The 24,166-nt window shown below is 36.5% G+C and overlaps 1 protein-coding gene across 4 annotated transcripts in view; it reads right to left on the reverse strand.

The window, feature by feature from the left end:
• Positions 1–24,166, reverse strand: part of LOC106877636 (enolase 4) — a 230,540-nt gene that overhangs the window by 181,571 nt on the left and 24,803 nt on the right. For all 4 annotated transcript variants that reach the window (XR_016244234.1, XM_089362469.1, XM_089362470.1 and 1 more), the window contains exon 3: positions 15,214–15,258. Coding sequence is in view for 3 of the 4 variants with exons in the window: in XM_089362469.1 (XP_089218595.1) it covers positions 15,214–15,258 (45 nt within the window). In the remaining variant the exon portion in view is untranslated. The remainder of the gene's footprint in view (positions 1–15,213; positions 15,259–24,166) is intronic.

Genomic DNA, 24,166 nt, shown 5'->3' on the forward strand with positions numbered 1-24,166 from the left:
AATAAAATATCTGATGTGAAAAACAGATAGGGATGCAGGTGAAACACCAAGATGTTGCAATTTATGCAAACTCTGAAGATGTAACCTACATCAATAAGCTACTGTTTGAAAATAAATTACAATACTATCTGCCAATGTATCTATCTGTCACTAATCTCTACCTAGGTAAGTGATAAATATGTACACACACAATGCATATGTATATATACCCAAGCATAAATATACAGGCATGTCTATGTGGTAAGAAGCTTGCTTCTGAACCACATGGTTCTGGGTCCAGTTCCACTGCATGGCACCTAGGGCAAGTGTCTTCTACTACAGCCTCAAACAGACCAAAGCCTTGTGAGTAGATTTTGTAATGGAAACTGAAAAAAGCCCATCGTGTGTGTGTGTGTGTGTGTGAGTGCGTTTGGCCCCCATCACTGCATGACAAATGGTGTTGGTGTGTTTATGTTCCCATAACTTATCAGTATGGCAAAAGAGACTGTTAGAATAAGTACTAATAAAGAAATAAGTCCCTGGGTTGATTTGTTCAACTAAAACCCTTAATGGCAGCACTCCAGCATAGCTACAATGAAATGACTGAAACATGTAAAAGAATAAAAAAATATACCCATACATATATATATATATATATATATATATATGTATGTATATAAATATATATATATATATATATATATATATATATATATATATATACATACACACACACACACACATGTATATACACACATGCACATACATACATATATATATATATATATATATATATATATATATATATATATACACACATATGCACAAACATATATATACACACACATGCATATATATAAATTTTATAAGGAATATTCTAAAAGAATATGTTACTGAACTTATATTAAGTGCTCTATTATTTTGAGCAAATAAATATATATATATGTATTTTTATATCATTAATAGATTTATAAAATTATCAATAATATTCACAGGAAATCAATATTCAAATTTCGAAAGATATATGTCTAATATGTCATGGTAATATTTTGAATTATAATTAGATTAAAATCTAAGATATACGAAATATAAATATAAATATATATAAAAATATAAATGTACATAAAGATACATGTGTATATAAATGCATATAAAAATTTATGCGTAATTGAGCATAAATATTATAAAGTCTAAAAATTAAAAAATTAAAAAACATCTGACGATCGTTTCACGGACATTTATTGCAACCACAATGTAATCAAAAGATAAGCATACTGGCAATAATTCCACTCTTCGGAGATGAATGGAGTTATAATATATGTGTTGAGAATGAATGGTATATATAATAAGGTGTTGTTGTTGTTGTTGTTGTTGTTGTTGCTGCTGCTGCTGCTGTTAATGGTGGTGGTGGGATCATCATCATCATCACCACTATCGTTTTTATTATTATTACTGTCGATAACCAGAAACAATGGTGATGGTGGTGGTGATTTTTGAAATGTTTTGAAATAGTATCTAATAAAAAAAACTGGAGTTGGATCAAGTTCTAATAACAATAAACTTACAACCCCACCTTTCTCTCTCTCTCTCTCTCTCCCTTACCATGTGTGTGTGTGTGTGTGTGTGTAATGGGTGGCTATCTATCATGGCCATCACCAATAAAGTACAAAGTAGTTAATAGGACTTGAATTGCTGTACACCAGCTCCTTCACTCTGGCAAGTTACCACTCACACTACGCTAACAGTAAATCAATTATAAAAAAAAGTTGCAGGGAATTTTCAATGATGCCAGCCTATTTGAGAAGCTTTGAAGCTGCTGGTGCAAAAATACCCACATCTTTCAAGCACTAACAAGTATTAGTAGATATTTCCAGCAGTGTGTCAGAAAAATATGTGAAGCCACTAACTGAAGCATACACATACACACACTTACATATATTGCCCACCATACACACACATACAGACAGGCATATAATATATTTGCATATACATGTACACATACATGTATACACACATGGGTGTGAGTACACACACATGCACACACACACACATAAGCATATACATGAATCTATACCAATATATTTGTGTGTGTGTGTGCATAATTATGTGTATATATTGCATATATGTATGCATATACATTATACATATTTATAAAGTGGTGCTTCAGCATGGCCACAGTCAAATGACTGAAACAAATAAAAGAATATGCATGCATATATATGTGCATATATAATGCACATGCACATATAAAGTTCAATGCCTTAGAGATGAGTACTTTATCTCATTCAGCATGAAACTTCTCATTGAGGCATTATACTTTCCAACACTCACAATACTGAGTGTGTGTGTGTTATATTTATCTACTACTATAATAAAACACTAAGTGTGTCCCTGGTGGTCACATTGTATGCAGTAGGAAAAGAAGAGTAAAACAACAGACAAAGTGGGAGTGAGTGGCAGTGAGAGATACTAAAGCAAGCAGCAGTATTTAAAGGTTTTGTTCCAAAGATGCTAGGGAAAAAAAGAGTAAAACAACAAATGGAGGGACAGTGACTGACAGTCAGAGGCGGTGAACTGTATTGAGCTCTGAATTCACCAGTATTTTAATGAAAATGAAATTAAATTTTTATTGCAAATTATATTTATCAATTTTACACACACACACACACACACACACACACACACACACACACACACACACACAAAGAGGCATATATGTTACTTGCAATAAAATGATTTCATTGATGTAAAAATGTAAACAAACATACACATGCACACACACATCCATGCACTTACGCACATGTATCCCCATGCACAGATGTACACAAACAGGTATGCATATGTATGAGTCTGTGTGTGTGTATATATATATATATATATATATATATATATATATAGGAGAATTCACGAAAAAACAGCAGACAAAGACAGGTGGTGTAAACAACAAATGGATGTATTAGTATAACGCTTGGGAACAGAGAAAGTCTTTAACGTTTTGAGCCTACGCTCTTCAACAGAAAGGAACACAGAAAGAAACAAGGAGAGAAAAAATATATATATGTAGTGGTCAGCGATCTATCATGGCGAATGCCGGACAGAAGGATCACACAGGAGAGTTAAGAAGAAGGGGAGATAACAAAGAAGTAGTGATCCCAAAACGAAGGTGCGTGTGTATGAGAGAATGCTGGTGATCTTAACGTTTGCCTGTGTGTATGTAGGTGTGAAGGTGTGAAAATGTGGGGATGGGAATTGGTCAGTGCTGGTGTGTGCGTGGTGGTGTGTTGTGATATGATGCGTTGTGTGATATGGTGTAGCGTGGTGTGATGTGAAGGTGTTGGGAGGTGGGGGAGGCGAGAGTGACATGCATACACCTCATCCCTCCAATCCACCAACCTCTTTCTGTCTATACATAATGGACTAACCAATAGCAGCTCATTTATTAAACTTAAACATTGACTGATTATACTTGCAGCAGTAACGCTTACATTTACAATGCTCATAATACTTATATTTACAATGCTTACTCTCCATTCCCCCCCACTACCCACTCCAATAGGGGCAACAATTTTTAATATACGTTATTTATTTGACGCATATTTGTGCTCATCTTGTTTGTTGTTAACACAACGTTTCGGCTGATATACCCTCCAGCCTTCATCGGGTGGCTTGAGGAAAGTTCGAACCTGGGTTCCCATTCCTAAGGTATTTTTTGATGTTATTTTTATTATTATTAGTATTATTATTCAGGTCACTACCTGGAATCAAACTCGGAATCTTGGGGTTAGTAGCCTGCACTCTTAACCACTATGCCATATGCCCGTGGGCAATTATGGAGTGAATTTTAGGGCTTATAAATCTAATATTTTCTTATCCTTCCTTAATACAGGTTCCCATATGCTATTAATATCTGCACTTGGTCTGCTTAGGAGGTTGTTGTGTCCTAACATGTGCTGCTTCTTTTAGTTTTCGTATTTTCCAGTGGTGTTCTCTATTATTTTAACTTCTCCGTTTTTCCATACATGATCAGCTATACCCGATTTATCAATATTTCCTGTGTCACAGCTTCGTGATGTTCGTCTACCCTTATTTTGAGGGGGCGGAATATTTTGCCTTTATATAACCTACCACAGCTGCATGGGATGGAGTACACGCAGTCTTTGGTCATATTCTCTTCTATTGGTGGTTTTACTCTGAGATATTTGCGAAGTGTTGTATTACTCTTGAATACTGTCCTGATGTCATATGGGCCGCATATCTTTTGTATCTTTTCAGAGAGGCCTTTCATATAGGGTAGACAGACTGTGGACAGTTTATTGGTTTCATCCTCTCTTTTATTCATAATTGGAGTGGATAGTATGTTTTTGGGGTAGTTGTTACTTAATAGATTGTTACTTAGCTTGATCATTTCTTCATGGTGGGTATCACAATCGCTACTTATATTCTTTGCTCGATGTTTTAGACACTGAGCAATCCCTCTCTTTACACTGTATGGATGGTGGGAATTGAAGTTGAGGTATTGTCCAGCAAAGGTCGGCTTGCAGTATATGGATGTCCTGAATCCATACTTCATGCATGTTATTAATACGTCCAGGAATGCTAGCTGATTGTCTTTTTCCTTTTCCATTGTGAACTGTATGGATGGCTTTATTGAGTTCACATGATCTAACAGCACTTGGACATCTTCCTATTGGGGCAACAGTATAAAGGTGTCACCAACATAACACAGCCATAGGGTTTGTTTTCATGGTGTTGATCCTAAAGCCAAATTCTCAAAGTATTCCATGTATATATTGGCTATTATCTGTGATAATGGCGAACCCATAGCTAAACCCTCTTCTTGTTGATATATATCAGTGTCCATACTGAAATAGGTAGTTTCTACACAGAAGGTCAAAATTTCCATCAGGTTTCTTATTGGTATACTAGTGCGTTCTTTTAGATGAGTGTCCGTCACTAGTTTGTCTTGAATCACCGATAGTGCTTCACCACTTGGGACTTTGAACAGACTTATCACACCTAGACTCACCATCTGGTTGGATTCAGTGGGGATATCCTTGATCAATTCTGTGAAGTGGGTGGAATTCTTCATGCATGATGCTGACTTTCCTACTAATGGACTGATTATATCCACAAGGAAGTGGCTCAGTGGATAACATGCTGAACCTCTACAGCTCACTATAGGTCTTAATGGAATACCATCCTTGTGAATCTTAGGGAGACTGTACATGTGTGGTAGTTTACTGTAGTGTTGAGTCAGTTGTCTGTATTTCATTGGTGTAAAGTGATCCTTGTTCTTGATCAAGATCTGTGACAACTTCTGTTCTGTTTTCAGAGTTGGGTCTTTCTTTTCTCTGCTGTAGTTACCATCACTTATGAGACTTGCCAATTTTTCAGAGTAGTCAAACCTGTTCATCACCACTGTAGCATTTCCCTTGTCTGCTGGAAGTATAATGATGGAATTGTCACTCTGTAGTCTTTTAATAGCGAATTTTTCTTCCTTAGTAATGTTTGGTTTGGGAAGTTTCGCTTTTTCTTGAACCTGTCTCATTTTCCACCTTAGTTCATCTCCTTGAGGTTTTTGGTATCTTTATGGCTATCTCTTATTATGTCCAAGTATGGAATGTGCTTAATGGTTGTCGCAAAGTTGAGACCCTTGTTTAGTACTGCTTCTCCAGAGCTTTCTAGATGTTGGCTACTTACATTAATTACTGCTTTCACGGGTGGGTGACAGACTTCAGTCTTCATTCTCTGACCTTTGAGTTTCATAAACTTCTTAATCTGATGTGTCTTCACCATTTCAAATTCTTTCATGTATGACTTTTCCAGATCTTGTTGGATTCTCTTTCTATCATCATCTCTGGTTATTTTCCTAAGTAATGAAGATAACCTCTCTTTGATTTCGTTATTTAATTGATATTTTTTCCAACGGTTTTAACATGTTTGAATGATGGTATGTTAAAGCAAGAGAGCAATTGATGTGATATATCTGTTATCAAACAACCACGGAGACCTTTTTTTCAAGTGCTGAATAACATCACTCCTTCCCATGTTCCCTTCCATGTCCCTTTCCCAGTTTTCAGAGTTGGCACTATCAATGTAGGCACATTGAAAGGTAGGTCTAGCAAGATCATTGCAATACTTGAATGGGGGCATGTTGATACATGTTGCATCCAAGAGGCAAGGTGGAGAGGAGCTTCAGCCAGGTTCCTCACAGGCAAGACACATAGGTATAACATCTTCTAGGAAGGTAACAGTGATGGGGTAGGTGGTGTGGGCATACTTCTTGCAGAGAAATGGGTGGATAAGGTCATAGAGGTAATCAGAGTCAGCAATAGAGTGCTTAAGTTTAGGCTAGCCTTATAGAACAGTATAGTGACAATTATCTCTGCCTATACCGCTCAAGTGGGCCCACCAAATTAAGAGAAGGACCACTTTTATGATATTCTTCTGCAGACTACCTCAATGACGGATGACACTGATCTCCTCTTTGTGGCTGAGGATTTCAATGGGCATGTCGGATGACAGCTGGATATCTTCCATGGTGTGCACAGGGGCCATGGATTTGGCTCACGAAATGAAGAGAAAACAAAGCTACTGGAGTTGTAATGCAAATAACCATTTGATCTACAGAACAGTAACATAGAAAATGGATTACTACTCTTCTTTTGAATAAACAGAAAATTAATTGATCATGGTGAGTGTAATAATGACAACTTAAATTCAAACCTGCACTGTAGTGACTGAAAGAAAACCATGTCACATAATGCTTGCATAAATAATTTTCCCACAAACAGCAAAACAGTTATAAGCGCATTGTGGTGTGCACTGTGGATAATTAATTACTTGCCCTCATTTATACACACATACCTGCCTGAACCAACCAATCAACCAACCAATCTACCTGCCCATTTACCTGCCTACCTACATACATACAACACTTAATACATATTGGGGATAAAGCAGCGAGTAGGCAGAAACATTAGCACGCCAGGCAAAATGCTTAGCAGTATTTCATCTGTCTTTACGTTCTGAGTTCAAATTCCGCTGAGGCCGACTTTGCCTTTCATCCTTTTGGGGTCGATAAATTAAGTATCAGTTTTGTACTGGGATCGATCTAATCGACTGGCCCCCTCTCCCAAAATGTCAGGCCTTGTGCCTAAAGTATAAAAGAATACATATTGGGGAGATTAAATATTTGTATTAACATTATGATTCAGACTAGTAAATTTGAATCAAAGGGAGAGCATCCAACCATAAAATGCTACCTCAACTAAGACCCTGTCCAACCCATACTAGCATGGAAAATGGCTGTTAAATGAATGAATGGATGAATAAATTAACTATATCATCATCATCGTCATTTTGGCATCCACTTTTCCATGCTTGCATGGGTCAGACAGAAACTATTGAGACAGATTTTCAATGGCCAGATACCCTTCCTGTCACCAACCCTCACCTGTGTCCAAGCAAGGTAATATTTTCCCATAGTCAGACAGGTTTCTCGTGGAAGACTAAAAATGAACAAGATCACTTGTAGGACAGTGATGCTTATTTACAGCCATCATGTGATGTCGAGGCAAGAGTATACACACACGTATATCTATATACTAGCAGAGTACTCATCACAAGAATTATATGTCTCCCTTTTTAGTAATTCTAAATGTTCTTGCTTTAAGTCTTATCTCATTTTCTCTTTCTGTTTCATTTTTACATTCATTTTATTTTTTTTTATTTCCACTCTTCTTTATTATTCTGACTCACTTTATTTCTTATTTTCCTCTCTCTCTTTAACTCTCTTTGGACATAAACAGACATACAGGCAGAACAGACAGATGAAAAGACGTTCAGACAGACACTTCCCACTTTTTTTGTCACACTGAAAATCTGCCTTCACATCTTCCTTCCATTTCCCAGCATTTTGCCTCTTCCCCGTATACACACACTTTATCATATTACTTCTCTAATTCCTTCATTCTATTGCACAGCACTAGCTTTCTACTTTCCACAACTCTTTTCCTAAACTATATCTTCTCTCAGACTTTCACTCATCTCTCCTTATATTTCATTATCTGCTCACATGACTACCTGTCCCATTTGCTACTGACTTTCCCCACTCACTCTGTTTATCTCTCACCTCACTATTTATCTATCTAATCTACCTCTTATTTAAAAACCTTCTTTTTCTATCTTCCAACTTTCTCACCAGAGCTACTGCTTCCTCCCTCTATGTTCATAAAAGCTGATTGAAAAAGCGAAACTAAACAACAAAACAAAAAACAGATGGAGATATGATTTAGCGTTATATATATATATATATATATATATATATATATATATATATGGAGAGAGAGAAAGAGAGAGAGAGAGAGAGAAGATAATGAGAAAGTGAAAAGCTGAAATTATAAACATGCAACTAGTGAACCATCATTACTTCAATGGAGCTAGGGTGGAACTGACAGCCAAAGAGAATGAGAATGGTTGCTGTCAGGTGTAATGTAATTTCTCCTCCAGTTTTCATTCATTTCTGCATGGTTGCCATCTACTCATGTATAAGAGGTCTAAGATGCCACACTGTTATTTACAATGGTAATAATATAACAATTAATTCTTGGATCAGTTTTCAAGAAAATATGTTATTCTCTAATTGCAAAGTTTCCATTGCTGTCTTTTCTGGGTATAAATAGGCCACAGAAATCTGATTGCATCCTCAGGAGATGATAGAGTTTTAATGACTGGTTGGTGTGGGGGAGGGAGGGGGTGATCGTTGTCGGTGTTGTAAAATGTGTGGAAGGATGGTGTCACATTCTCAGCCACTGGATTCTGGGTTTATATGTTCTTTCCCTGAAAGACACCTTTTTTTCATAGAACATAGTCATTTGACTCAGTTTGTCTGTCTAAATAAAACCCTGACAAACAGACAGACATACAGATAGACAAACTGAAAAAGGCAAGATAAAAGAAAAGCAAGAGGTAAAAAAAAGAAAGATTATGAGTGTGTAGGTGTGTAATGCATGAGTGAATGTGTATTTGTATGTGGATGAGTGCATGTATATCTTTGTGTCTTCACAGAGGTAGGTGTTTGTGTTTGTATGAATGTGCTGTTAGGGTAGTCACAGCCAGAATGTTTTTGAGTATAGATTCGGACAATAAAAGTTGTCTACTATTTGTGTATCATCATCATCATCATCATCATCGTTTAACGTCAGCTTTCCATGCTAGCATGGGTTGGACGATTTGACTAAGGACTGGTGAAACCGGATGGCAACACCAGGCTCCAATCTAATTTGGCAGAGTTTCTACAGCTGGATGCCCATATATATGACAAAGTCATGAAGGCGATCTCAAAACACAGACATACAAAGGAGATGACAAAAGACCAAGATATCTGACACCTTGCTGTACTCAAGAAGACCCATCTATCACAGTAGAATTGATACTGGTGCTGGTGCCACATAAAAAGCACTGGTGCCACATAAAAAGCACTGGTGCCACATAAAAAGCACTGGTGCTGGTGCTACATTAAAAGCACAGGTGCTGGTGTCACATAAAAAGCACCTAGTACACTTTATGGAGTGGTTGGTCTTAGGAAAAGCATCCAACCATAGAAACCATTCCAGAACAAGACAATGGAGCCTGGTGTGGCCGCTGGCCTTGCTCTGGTCAAACCATCCAACCCATGCCAGCATGGAGAACGGACATTAAATGATGGTGATGATGTGTATGTATGTGCTTGTGTGTGTGCATGTGCACACATGTAACATCATCATCATTGTTTAACATCCGTCTTCCATGCATGCAAAAGTAGGATGGTAGACAGGAGCCAGCCAGGTAGAAGACTACCCAAGGCTACTGTGTCTGTTTTGGCAGGGTTTTTGTGGCTGGATACTCTTCCAAATGCCAACCACTTTATAGTGTGGCCTGGATGCTTTTTACATGGAACCAGTACCAACAGGGTCACCAAGTAACTTGCAAGACAAGGTATTTTGAGAGGCGTGGAGGAATTGGAGGAGAAGATCTTGTGTCAGATGATGAAAGGTTAGAGTGTGACAGAAAAATAGAGAGGCATAAACAGGTGTATTGCTATAGAAGAGATACATGGTTACCCAGAGAGAGAGAGAGAGAGGAGGTAGAGAGAGAGGAGGTAGAGAGAGAGGATGGAGAGAGGAGGTAGAGAGAGGGAAAAGAGAGTGAAAGGAAGAGAGAGGTACAAGAAAGAGGACAGAAACAGGTGTGCTGAAGTAAAGGAGATACTTGGTTACCTAGCCAGAGGGGAAAAACAAAAGAAGGAAGAGCGAGTGATCAATCGAGAATGAGGGCAAAAACAGGTGTACTGCTGCAGAGAAGATACATGGCTACCCAGCCAGAGGGAAGAGTAAGAGAAACAGAGAGAGAGAGAGAGAGAGTGGGAAACAGCAAGAGACCAGGAGAGAGATGGTGATGAAGTGCCAGGGTATACACACAAGTAACAAGGATCAGAGCACAGATGTGATGGTAAAGTAAGGAAGAGAGGGATAAATGGTGGCAATTGCCAGGGCATGCCCTCAAGGTACGGAGGTCATAATATACGCAGCCAAGTATTGCCAAGAAGGCACGAGTAGGGAATGGGGATTGCAGTGACTGGCGAAACCTGAGTATAAAGATGGAGTAGGGGAAAGGAGTGATACAGTGAAAAGGGCAGTGAGAACAAGAAAGAGAGGTTGAAGACAATCATAGTGTATGAAAAAAAAATGTGAGGAAGAGAAAGATGCAGTTTAGAAGAGGAGATGTAGTTCAGTTTTTTGGGGTAGGGTGTGAGGAAAGTTTGTTACTTGTGGGTGGGACACAACACTTCTAGCACTGTTTCACTGACGTGGTTGTGTCTTCTCTAAAACCTTACATTGCCAAACATCTTAGTCCATTGTCATTTCCTCTGTGAACCCTAACATCCTAAGATCGGTCCTCACCACTTCATCCTATGTCTTCCTGGGTCACTCTCTCTCTTTCACAGGTACCATTCACTTTCGGTGACAAGCACTTCTGCATACAGCTGTCTTTACTCATACACATCATATGTCCAAACCAGTGCATTCTCCTCTCCTGCATGCCACATCTAATTCCTCTTATGCTTAACTTTTCGTTCAACACAGCTGCGCTTTATCGGTTATGCACACTGATGTTGCAAATCCAATGGAGCATACTACCTTCATTCCTCTCCAGTCTATGCATGTCCTCCACATTCAGAGCCCATATCTCACTACCATGGAGTTTAGCCGTTTGTACACAAGCATCATATAGTCTACCTTTCACACTGAGAGAGAGTCCTTTTGTTGCCAACAGAGGTAGTAGCTCTCTGAACTTCCTCCATCCTATTCTTATTCTTATTCTTGAAACAATACTTTCAGAGCATCTATAAATTCAATAACAGATTTCAAGCTAACAGGGAATTAGAAAAGTTTATGCTGGATCACAACTCCATAAATGAATCTGTCAAAGACTTCTAGTTTATATAAAATCTTAAAACTAACCTCTCTAGACATTTTAAATGACAAAAACAAATATAGCAATTAAATAGTAAACACTGAAGTCATAAGACAACAAAAATCTACAGTAAACATCAAGTCTTTCAATTAGTATATGTTCTTTTTCAGTGGCCATTGATTTGGTGAATGTTAAATTCAAACAACATACCTTGATCAAATCTGAAATTCTTCATCTCTTATCCATTTTCTATATCAAAGCAAACTTTATTTGCATTATCCAAAGCTGATCAAAGAATGTCTAACAACATAAAAACACAATTATTGCTTATGCTGAACATAAAAGACAACATAATCTTCAACCCCCACCACCACCACCAAAAAAAGCTCATCTCAAAGAATCTACCATACTGTGTATGTCAAAATTAATTGTCTTTCATTAAAAACTCTGTGTCTTTAATATTGTTCAAAAATTACTTTTACAAAATTTTATGTCCTTGAAGCCTCAAAATTAAGGCATGAACTTTCAAGCACACAATACAGAGTGCTTCTTCCGGATACAGAATAACCTCTGGATCCTCAATAATTTCTAAATAAAAATAAATATCAGAAAAAGGTTAAACTTTAGCTCTTGAACTAATATAGAAGCCCTTACAGATTTTTAGTTACTAAAACTGATCCAAGTTCTAATCACTAGAACAGCCTTCTCACTACAGACTGAATAGTAATAAAATTTCATTTCTAGATACAGACAATTTTATTTTTATTTTGGAAAGAGGTCACAAACTTTGTGAGGTGTCAATATAATTTAACCCTTTAGAATTCAGATTACTCAGTCAATTATAATACTTATTTATTCACATTTTAAAAAATTACTTATGTATTATCTTGTAACACAGATTTCAAAGACATGATTTTTTTTTTATTTTTAGAATGACATTGTGGGGTAGGTGTGAGATGCTGGATCTGGCCAGTTTGAACATAAGACAGAATATTTGGGCTAGATATTGCCAGTTTAAATGCTAACGGGTTAATCAATTTAATTATTTCAGTGTTACATAACTTGCAAGTAAAAAGCACCTTTCAGGTCTTGGGCCTCACAGAGGCAATGTGGCTGATACTGGTGTTGTATAACTAGCATCCATGCCGGTGGCATATAAAAAGCACTTTCAAACATTGGGCCTCACGAAGGCAATGACAAATGACCAAGACCTTCAGCAATGTGCCATGTTTGAACAGAAGACCCATCAAGACAAGTGAAATTGTAGTCATGGCAGGTACTGGTGTTATGCAACTGGCACCCATGCTGGTGGCATGTAAAAGAACCCATTGCACTCTCACAGTGATTGGTGTTAGGAAGAGCATCCAGCCATAGAAACCACGCCAAATCAGATTGGAGTCTGGTGCAGTCCCTCAGTTTGCCAGCCCTGGTCAAACCATCTAACCTATGCCAGCATGGACAATGGACATTAAATGATGATGATGATTTGACTAATACTTATTTTATTGATCCTAGAAATCTGAATGATAAAGTTAAATGCAGCAAGATTAAAACATGAAATATAAAGGTACATAATTATATACCACAAGGAATTTAGCTTGGCACTCTACCATTTCTGCAACTCTAAAGGCCTGTTAAAAAAATAAAACAGCCTCTCTTATACACCAGTGCCACAAGTAAAGGCATACGAATGCAGTGTGACTCAACAGAAATACAGTAACAAAAGGGTTAGAACCAGAAATAAATTAAATAATATAAATCTTTTTTTTATTGTACACTGGTGGCACAGACAGCTGTGTTGATAAGTAACCAAATGGCCAGTTTAGAGGTTAATGGTTTGTCACCAACACTGCATTTTGTCCATAACTAAAACATTGGTTAAATCCACCAAGCTCTACATAATAAGTATCATATATGTTATAGTCGTGGAGGTGCATGGCTTATTGGTTAGGGTGTCAGCACCATGATCGTAAGATTGTGGTTTCAATTCCTGGCCCGGGTGACGCGTTGTGTTCTTGAGCAAAACACTTAATTTCACATTGCTCCAGTCCACTCAGTCGGCAAAAATGAGTAACGCTGTGATGGACTGGCGTCCCATCCAGCTAGGGAGTACATACGCCATTGAAACCAGGAAACCGGGCCCATGAGCCTGGCTAGGCTTTAAAAGGGCACATTTATTATTTATTATATGTTATAGTCAACTGCAAGGAGCAATGACATCACTGTAATTCATTGAAGCACAGTATCAAGTTTAATTCCTGCAGTAACAGCCCAGCATCCTATCCAAGGGTAGATCTCTTTCACATTCACTGAACACTACAGAAATTCAAGCCAACAAGGGAACCTATACAGCTTGACCTGCTAAAAGTAGCAACTAAATTTTCTCCGCTTTATCCTACTGTCTTAAAATAAAAAGAAAAGGAAGGTCCCATTTAATAATGTAGAGCTAAATATTTCTAAAAAGATGGGGTGGTCACAGCTTGAGTGCCTTTGATCATTTGTCTGCTCAGTCAGGGTTAAGCTGGGTATATACATTTACAAAAACTGGAATAATGTATTTTTGGTCTCTTGAATACTTGATGAATAGAATAGATGATTGGATGATTGTCTTTATAGCACCACTCTAATAGTCAGAGTCATCTAGTGTTACATGAAAAGAGTAACAAACATTACAAATAAGTTTAAAGAGATTTATTGTGTAAGGCTGGAACAATGCAAGAAAGTACAAAGTAAACTACAAAAGGAAAAGGAAAATAGAACAAAGTTGCAGTTTTACCTTTCCTTTGCCTTTTGTAATTTACTTTGTACTTTCTTGCATTGTTCCAGCCTTACACAGCAAAATTCTTTTGAAGTTATACTACACAATGCTTCACCAAACTATCTCATTTTAATTGCAAATAAGATAGATTGACCAATCAGCTATAAAAATGCATAAAATTTACTTCTACAAACAAATATATTAATTATCAAAGCTAACAAAAGAGCTTCTATGTAGTTGCTTGATTTGCTAGAAATGGCACCAAAATCTTCTCCAAACCACACTCAAACACCTTTAAAAAGCATGTATTTTGCACCAAAAGCCAATATGAGAGTTTCTCTCATAGTATCTACTACAGTATAGTTTGTTGTAACAGAACATCCATATTTAAGCAGAGATAAATATTACCTTTCAGTATTAATACTGCCTCTGTTACTTATATATACTTTTTAAAAACCTTTAAAAGGTAAGAAAACCTTGAACAGTGCAGTTATAGATATACTAAAAAGGTGAAACACATTTGTTCATGGGTTGGTTAAACCAAGGCTGACCTAGGGTTAAAAACCAAAGAAGACAATGTTAAAATAATACATAACATTTCAGATAATGAGTATAGAACATGGGTCAAATTAAAAGAGAAATTTGACTTACGTGAACTTCAAATAGTCTCTTTGTATTTAAACTCCTTAATAAAAATATAAACCCACCATTTCAACTGAACAATGTTGAATCCACATAAAGCATCTTGGATCATATAAACATAAACATACAAAATACACTGCATTCTCATTTTGAATTATATATTATTAGCAAATGATGTTATATAAACAAGGCCCAGAAAATATGTAAACAAACTTGAAAATGTTGAATGGTGTTAATAGGACTGGAGTAAAAAAAGAAAAAAAAACTAAACAGGAAATTAAACATTGTTAAAAGTTCCAGAACAGTTCTTGGAGGATGCCATATATACAGCTACATTTACACATTATGTTAGGATATAATTTATGTGTTTGACTTACCCTACTTATAATTGCAGGAAGTGCAAATTTCTGGAAGAAGTTCACCTGAAATGAAAACAAAAGTGAAAACAGTTGATAAAGACAGAAATTATCAAAAGTAGTGGAGAAACAAATGAGATTATGATTGTCTTAAAGTTGAACTGCCGATATTTTTTCTAGTTTTCTTTTTAACTGCTCTTACATTGCTTATTCCATGATAACATGGCTTAGATAGTTATGAAAAAATCTGGCTATTTATGCCTATGAAATGTAGAAAAAAATGGCACATATTTTTTGCTGCTCTGTATAATGAAAGCATATAAATTATTTCAAAAACAAAAAAAAATTGCATTTAGTTTTCAAACCATACAAATTTTTCAACACAGCTTCTTCTTGACATCAATCACCACAGCAACACAATATCAAAATTATGCATGTCTGATTAATATTACTAGGGTGGTAACGGTGGTGAGCTGACAGAAACATTAGCATGCTGGGCGAAAAGTTCAGAGTTCAAATTCCACTGAGGTCAACTTTGCCTTTCATCCTTTCGGGGTCAATATATTAAGTACCAGTTGCATACTGGGGTCGATCTAATCGATTGGCCCCCTCTCCAAAAATGTTGGGCCTTGTGCCTAGAGTAGAAAAGAATATTATTAGGGTGGTGATCTGGCAGAATCACTAGCATGCCTGGTAAAATGCTTAGCGGCATTTTGTCAGTCTTCATGTTCTGAGTTCAAATTCCACCAAAGTCAACTTTGCCTTTCATCCTTTTGGGAGTCAATAAAATAGGTAACAAATAAAATAGGTAACAGCTGTACGTTGGGATTCAATGCAATCAAATTGCTGGTCTTGCGCCAAAATTTGAAACCAATTACATAAAATTTAGTGTCACAAAAAAATTGAGAATGTACAATAATTTAATTCCTCCCAAGAACTATAGAAGTTTAATGAACTGGTGCTTAACACTAGAACTCTAAACAGATGATAGGCAAACATTTCTCTATATAGGACACCAGGTAACTTTCCTCAGAAGGTCAAATACCCATTCTTTACCTATATAAACTGGAAGAAGTTGATGGTCAAAATACACAAAAACAAAGACAGTGCACAGCTATGATAGTTTTCATAAATTACATTTAAGAACATGCATTATCTTAAAGAATAACATATCATCAATCATTTATTTTGCCATTTCTTTTTAACATTTCTTCTTTACATGTGCCCAAGAATTATCTGCTTAGCATCATAAAGGTTATCTTCACATATTCAATGGTATATAGTTTTCCCTTTTTTAGTGGAGATATAATTTATTAGTTTAACATAAGTCTGATAGTTATTACATGCTAGAATTTGCATTGCTTTTCTTCTCTTTCTCTCATTTTCCTCTTCCTTCTCTTTTTTGGCATAACAAGGTTATAACAAGAAATTGAGATTAAATTTTATTGAGACTAATTCTCAGTATATTATTAGCGTGTGTACATAAATATAGAGAGAAGCATTTTTGTAGATTGATCTAAATACTATACTGTTTGGTTTAATTCATGTTGCAATAAATCAAAAGATTACGGTGTACAGAAATGTGTAACTGTCTGACATTATTCATTATTTCATTTACTGTTTGGTAATGGAAATGATGGTGGTGGTGGTAGTGAAATAATTGGTAAACTGCCAACTAGATGTGTTAGAATACCTAGCCCCATGCCACACAGATTTGAAGTTCTACTCCTGCCGAGAGCAGCATTACCTGTTTAAAGAAATAAATACCAGTTTTTCCTGGATTAAGTTCAATCAACAATACTTCTCATCTTAAAAGAAAAGGAAGAATTCCTGATGAATCTTTATTTCATATAGTATCTAAATTATTATTGTTATCATATTTATTATTAGTAAGGTAGTGAATCAGCAGAATTATTAGCAAGTTGGACCAAATGCTTAGTAATATTTCTTCCAGTTTTACATTTCTGCGTTTTAATACCATCAAAGTCAACTTTGCCTTTCATCCTTTCAGGATCAGTAAAATAAGTTTCAGTCAAGTACTGGGATCACAATTTAATCAACTTGCCCTTCCCCTCAAAATTGTTGGCTTTGAGCCAAAATTTGAAACCATTATTATTATAGTTATTATATTCAAAATTCTACTAAGGTGAACTTTGCCTTTCATTCTTTCAGGGTTGATAAATTAAGTACCAGTCAAGTACGAGGGTCGGTATGATCAACTTTCCCCCTCTCCCAAAATTTCAGGCCTTGTGCCTTTAGTAGAAAGGAATATTATTATCATTATTGTTATTATTATTTCAGGCAGTGAGCTGGCAGAATTGTTAGCATGCTGAGCAAAATGCTTAGTAGCATTTTGTCTGCCTTTACATTCTGAGTTCAAATTCTGCCAAGGTCAACTTTGCTTTTCATCCTTTTGGGGTCAATAAAATAAGTACCAGTTGAGTGCTGGGGTTGGTGTAATTGACTTATCCCCTCTCCTGAAATTGCTGGCCTTATGCCAAAATTTGAAATCACCGTCATCATTATTGGGACTATCTCACAATTACTGTAATGCCTATTTTGCTGTTTTTTTTCTTTCTTCTCTATATTTGCATGATCGGTTGGATAGATCTAGCTGATCATACTTTTCACTATATCAACTTATGATTAAAGTTCGAAAATTTGAATATGTTTGTATGCTGCAGGGAGCCAAGAGTATTGAATCAATACAAACCATTAATTTACTTGGTCTTGAGTTTTCTATCAATGTATACTTGTATGTAAAATGTGTGAATCTTAATAATTCTTTCTACTATAGCCACAAACCCTAAAAGTTTGGTGGAGGGGGCTAGTTGATCCTAGAGCATGACTGGTACTTATTTTATCAGCCCTGAAAGGATGAAAGGTAAAGTCAACCTTGACAGAATTTGAACTAAGAACATAAGGCTGGAAGAAATGCTGCTAAGCATTTACTCCAGCATGCTAATGTCCCTGCCTTCCTTAATACTTTAAGAAAGAATATCTATAGATGCAGTTGTGTCTGTGTAGTAAGAAGCTTGCTTCTCGACTACATGGGCAAGTGTCTTCTATTATAGCCTTAGGCTGACCAAAGCCTTGTGAATGGATTTGGTAGACAGAAACTGAAAGAAGCCCATCATATATATACACAGATATGTATATATCTGTGTGTGTGTGTGTGTGTTTGTCCCCCACCACTGCTTGACAACTGGTATTAGTGTGTTTATGTCCCCATAACTTAGTGGTTTGGCAAAAAGAGACCAATAGAATAAGTATTAGGATTCAATAAATAAGTCCTAGTGTCAATTTGTTTGACTAAAACCCTTCAAAGTGCTGCCCCAGCATGGCTGCAGTCAAATGACTGAAACAAGCAAAAGATAAAAGATATCTCAAGCTAGTAGAAGAGATGGAGTGAGTTCCAGTCCTCTTATCCACAAACAGACACCACAGGTTAAGGAGAAGCCTTGCTACCACTGTAAAATTATCAAGTATTTTGTTAACTCAGTGTTGAGTTCAACTCTTCCTGTGTGCTAGGCAACGCAACAAGAAATCGCTCCAGTGTAATATTTCAAGTTCTTCAATGTTTCTCCAGAAACCTAGAGTTTTAGAAGGCTCTTTGACATTACATGAGGATCGCTACATGTTTGTTTGTCTTTTTTTTTTAGCAATGTATTGATGTAATATTTTTCTTTCTCAATATTTTTCCTTAAATTTGTTTAATATGTAACTGACATGTAAATAAATAAATCACAACTATGACATGCCATAAAAAAACATAAACAAAAAAAAACAAAACAACTGCTTCTTCACTACTTTGTTGGTCATGTGATACATCAACTGATCTTTACATTTGGTCATGTGATACAGTGTGCCAGACGCTCAATATATATCTCAGTAGGCTATTTGGTTTCTTCTCTCTTTCACACACTTTCTCTCTCTCTCAGCCCCCTCTCTCTCATTCTAGCTACATTTCTCACTCACTCCACATGCTCCTCAAACTCATTTTCTTTCCTTCTTCCCCTCATTTTTAATCTACACACATCTATATCCCACACGCATACATCTGATTTTATCTGTTATAATATATACATTCTTGTGAGTGTGTGTGTGTGTGAGAGAGAGAGAGAGAGAGAGAGAGAGAGAGATGCAATGAAAGCTAACGAGATAAATAATCTTTCAAAGATCACTATATCTTAGAGATGAATAACTGAAAGATTTATTAATGGAAATAGCTGGAGGGAAAAAGCTGTTTTGTAGAAAAACTATAACTATAAAAAAGAACTATAGTCAATGCCTTAACATCAAAAGGAAGTCCACCCACAGGGTATGATATAATTTATACATACCTGGGTGTAACCTAGTCTCCTACCACTCACTCATTAACTAAGCGTATTTCTTACTTATCATCTTTGCTTGAAAACATGCTTCTATAAATTCTCATCAAAATCTTTAATAGATGAGCCTCTAATCAGAGATTTTCTTTTCACATGCTATCAATAACATGTATAATATTTGACAAATCTGCTCAAAGAATACAGAAGAGAAATGAAATTAAAACTGTTTATCTCTCAGCAGTCTATGATGACATAACCCTTGATTTCTCAAACAAATCTATCTGTATATCCATTACTTGGGGAGATATTTGTTTCAAAAGTATTTACTCAGAACTATATTCAGCTAAAACCAGCAGAATTTTATATTTAAATGCTTCTTTAATTTACATAGGATCACTGTTGCCTCTAAGCTGTGTTCCTGTGCATGTGCAAACATTTTACAACTAGGAAAGGAAAAAAAATGTGCACACGCAAGATAAAATCAAATTTTCTTAATTGAAGACATTTGAGTGATGGCTACATGCATGGATGTGTACAATCTAAAGGAAGACAAAATGTGCATACAATGCAAGTTTCTGAACACACCTACAGCAAAAAGTTAAGGGAACATTGCATAGGATGCTTGTGGGCAATACCCATCATTCTTAGTTTTCTTTGAAAAAGAACTATATATTTCATCAAGTGAGTTCTCTAGTTGTTGTTAATGCTGTTTCTACCCCAGGTCATTCATGGTCAAGCAGACTTTTGATCAAAGATGTTGTAACCATTATCATAATCTTTTCAAATACAGTGTATCTAGGACTACATTATCCAATGTGTCCTTCCACTTTTAAGATGGTAGAGAATGATTTGAAGATTTGGATGTTATTTCTAGCAGGTTTGATTAATCATATGAAGTCTCCTTTGTTGAATTGTTTTCCAGTCATCTTCAGAAGACATTGTCTTTTTATAGATGCACACAATTATATTTATACAACACAGTGGAGCAAATGGATGAAATAATTCTATATAATAATGTACATTTGACTCATAGATGTCTCCTCCAGTTATCACCTATATTGTGTCCAATTCTGGCCCTTGGCTTAACAACAACACCCATTCCTTCCTCTCAAGAATGCAGGGCCTTTGGAATTCCTTCCATGTACGTTTTTCTATAGATGCAGTTGTGTCTGTGTAGTAAGAAGCTTGCTTCTCAACCACATGGGCAAGTGTCTTCTATTATAGCCTTAGGCTGACCAAATGCACATTATTTATTGAAGTAATTCATCCATTTGCTCCCTTGTGTATTATATAAGTATAAATAGGTGCATCTATAAAAAGACTATGTCTTTTGAAGATGACTGAAAAAGAAGCCAACAAAGACTCTATATGGTCAATCAAACCTGCTAGAAATAGCATCCAAATCTTCAAATCACTCTTTATCATCTTAAAAAATGGCAGAATACATTTTTGTATGGGGATGGCAGAATACATTTTTGTATGGGGATGGTAGTAGTGGTGGTAGTAGTAGTAGTAGTAGTAGTAGTAGTAGTAGTAGTAGTAGTAGTAGTAGTAGTAGTAGTAAATGTTTTTATAAACATGACTGATTATTAATCTTCCATCTGCACCAGATACACACACATACATTATACACACATATGTGTGTGTGTGTGTGTGTGTGTGTGTACATGTGTTTTGAATAGAACTGCTAAGCATTTAAACATCAAAAGCAATTATATTAGGTGTTGATAAGTATGATAGATTCAACTCCACCAATTCCACAGACCGGTTCTGATGTCTAACCACTGCCAACACACAATTAGATGATGCAGAATGAAGCACAGTTTAATACCACCATAGCAGTAACTCTACTCTGTCAATATCTCTTCTAAAAGTTTAAATTCCATTATTTATATCATATACATACATACGTACATACATACATACAGACATACATACAGACATAATCATCATAATAATAATAATCCTTTCTACTAAGGGAACAAGGCCTGAAATTTGTGGGGAGGGGACTAGTTGATTACACTGACCCCAATGTTTCCCTGGTACTTAATTTATCGACCCTGAAAGGATGAAAGACAATGTCAATCTCAGCAGAATATGAACCCAGAATGTAGCAATGGGCAAAATATCACTAAGCATTTCGTCCAGCAGACTAACGATTCTACCAGCTCATGCCTTAATAAGAATGATAATCCTTTCTACTATAGGCACATCATAGAGGTGTTAGAGAAGAGAGCAATAGGAGGGAGCCTTTCTTTAGAATAGGACACACTGAAGCTTCCTAATGTCAAAGTATACTTCTGCAGAGAGTGAGACATTAAAGACTTTGGTGAATATAGGTGCAAGTTCTGGAATACAAAATAGTAAAAGGTGCAGTGTTAGGGATTAGTGGCCTTGTTTAAAACCACAAGGTATTTCTGCACTTGGCATGTGTGTATGTAGGGTGAGGAGCATGGTGGAGTTGAAACAGGGTAAATTTGGAGAGAATTGGCCAAAGATGTGTAGTATGGAGTTGGATGCAAAGCAGCTATCAAAGGTTGGGGCTTTCTCCATGGGGGTACTACTTACAGAGTCATCATTGTTCAGGAGAAGAGGAAAAGAGGACTCTGCAAAGTGTGTGAAAATTCTTTTGACAATGGACCAAAATGATCAGCCACAGTTTGGAATGCAAGAGACTTTGAAGGCATGTGACACCTGAAGGCTTCTTTTGTACACTGGCTAATGTCTTACAAGAGTTGCACTGCTGGGTGAACACCAATTAGAGTAGGTGAGATTCTCCAGGCATTGTAGATCTTTTTTTTCCCCCCCTTGAACAGCTACAGTACAACCTTAGGTAAACTATTTACAGGACTTGGGACACTGAGATTTTGTTGTGAGTGGGATGAGGAGGGATATGATAAAGGGGTTGGGTTTGGTTATCCATCAAGCTGTTTCTGGTGAGTCAAGGATGAAGCACATATGCTGCCAAGAATAAGGAGTAAAAAACAAACATAGCTTTGACCAGTCAACTAATTCAAGTGGTATAAGGGCCCAAGGAGAAGTGGGTGCTGTATAGTATGTGATTGAGTGATGGGCAATGAGGATTTGGTCAGATGTATGCATACTGGACAACCATGAAAATATATTTTATATATATACATGGTCTGATCAATAAGTATCCAGGCTGTTGCCATAGTAATGTAGCTGAAGCACACAGAGTGAAGCTGCTTGGCACAGATTGACCTGGAACTCTGCTGTGTATGTGCACTATGTTTTAACATTCTAGCTCACTTCCACTGTTTAAAGCAGTGCTTGGAAGGAAGGTGTGTAGCGTGTGATCGTCACATTCATTTGACTAAAACCCTTCAAAGTGGTGCTCCAGGATGGCCACAGTCAAATGATTGAAACAAGTAAAAGAATATATATAATGTGGGTTTATAGGGAAAAAAATTATCCAGGCAGGTATTGTTGTAGATCTCAGGACCTTGAAAGAAGGTGCACAGAAAATTATGCTGGGTTGCATGTGCAACCACACATTCTCTATGTAGCAGAAATACATATTGGTCATTATAACCAAATAATTATGTTGTATGACCAATGGTAAAATTAAAGAAAAATTTGATGATGTACCAGTCTCCATATTCCTTATAATTGTTTGAAGTGGTGGGGGAGAAAAACAGACTGGAGGAAATATTTTACCTTTGACTTTAAATGAATGTCAATTCACTATTATTCTGGCATTTTAAATGACCATTAACAAATAGCATCTATTTTTACTTTATTTTCTAATCATTTTCAATGTATTTAATTAAACATATTTGACATAACTATAGCTGACATTACTAAACTTGCATATACATGTGAATATGTAAATATCTGAGTTCAGTTATTTGTGTGTCTATATGTAGTACCTACCAAAACAAGGGGTGGGGTATGAGTGTCTGGATGTGTGGAGGTGCATGGGGTGCAATGAAAGCACAGGGGTATTGGGGAGAATGTTTGACGTATCTGTAAAAATTCTTTGAGGTAGCACATAAAATTCCTCCTGTGAATAAAGGAGAAATGAGAAACCAATAAAAAAAATTTTTTTAATCACAAAACTTCACTTATTATGCAGTATAGAAAAGGGGAGGACCAACTAAGAGAGGAAGAAATACTCGGGACAGGATAGAGAGAGAGAGAGAGAGTGTGCAAAGAAAAAAACTGAAAAACAGACATGGGAAGAAATCCAGAAAGTAGCAGATGTGCAGCCAGAGAGAAATATCAAATATTGCATGGAATGAGAGAGAGAGAGAGAGAGAGAGAGAGAGGGAGTGAGAGAGAGAGAGAGAGAGAGGGAGAGAGAGAGAGACAGTTACTTAGAGACAGAGCAAGGTTAGTGGAGATAAAGAGAGGAGCCAAGGTTAGTAGAGGCAGATATTCTTGGGCTTCAAGCTACTAAGATACAAACTACACATCCTGTTTCTTTCCCTCATCCCATATCAATAGTCCAGATTAGACACTATACTCTGCAGAATATAGAAGAGCCATCAAGAACAATGCAGAGACTAAGAGAAGGCATCTAGATGGCTCTAGCTAAAAACAAGTAACCAGTTCAGTCAGCAGAATGCCACACAGACACAGACCTAGGTTTGATTAGCCTAGGTTAGGTTGCTTTTATGAGG

This window comes from Octopus bimaculoides, chromosome 14, assembly GCF_046866305.1.
Source record: "Octopus bimaculoides isolate indiv1 chromosome 14, ASM4686630v1, whole genome shotgun sequence".
Classification (NCBI taxonomy): domain Eukaryota; kingdom Metazoa; phylum Mollusca; class Cephalopoda; order Octopoda; family Octopodidae; genus Octopus; species Octopus bimaculoides.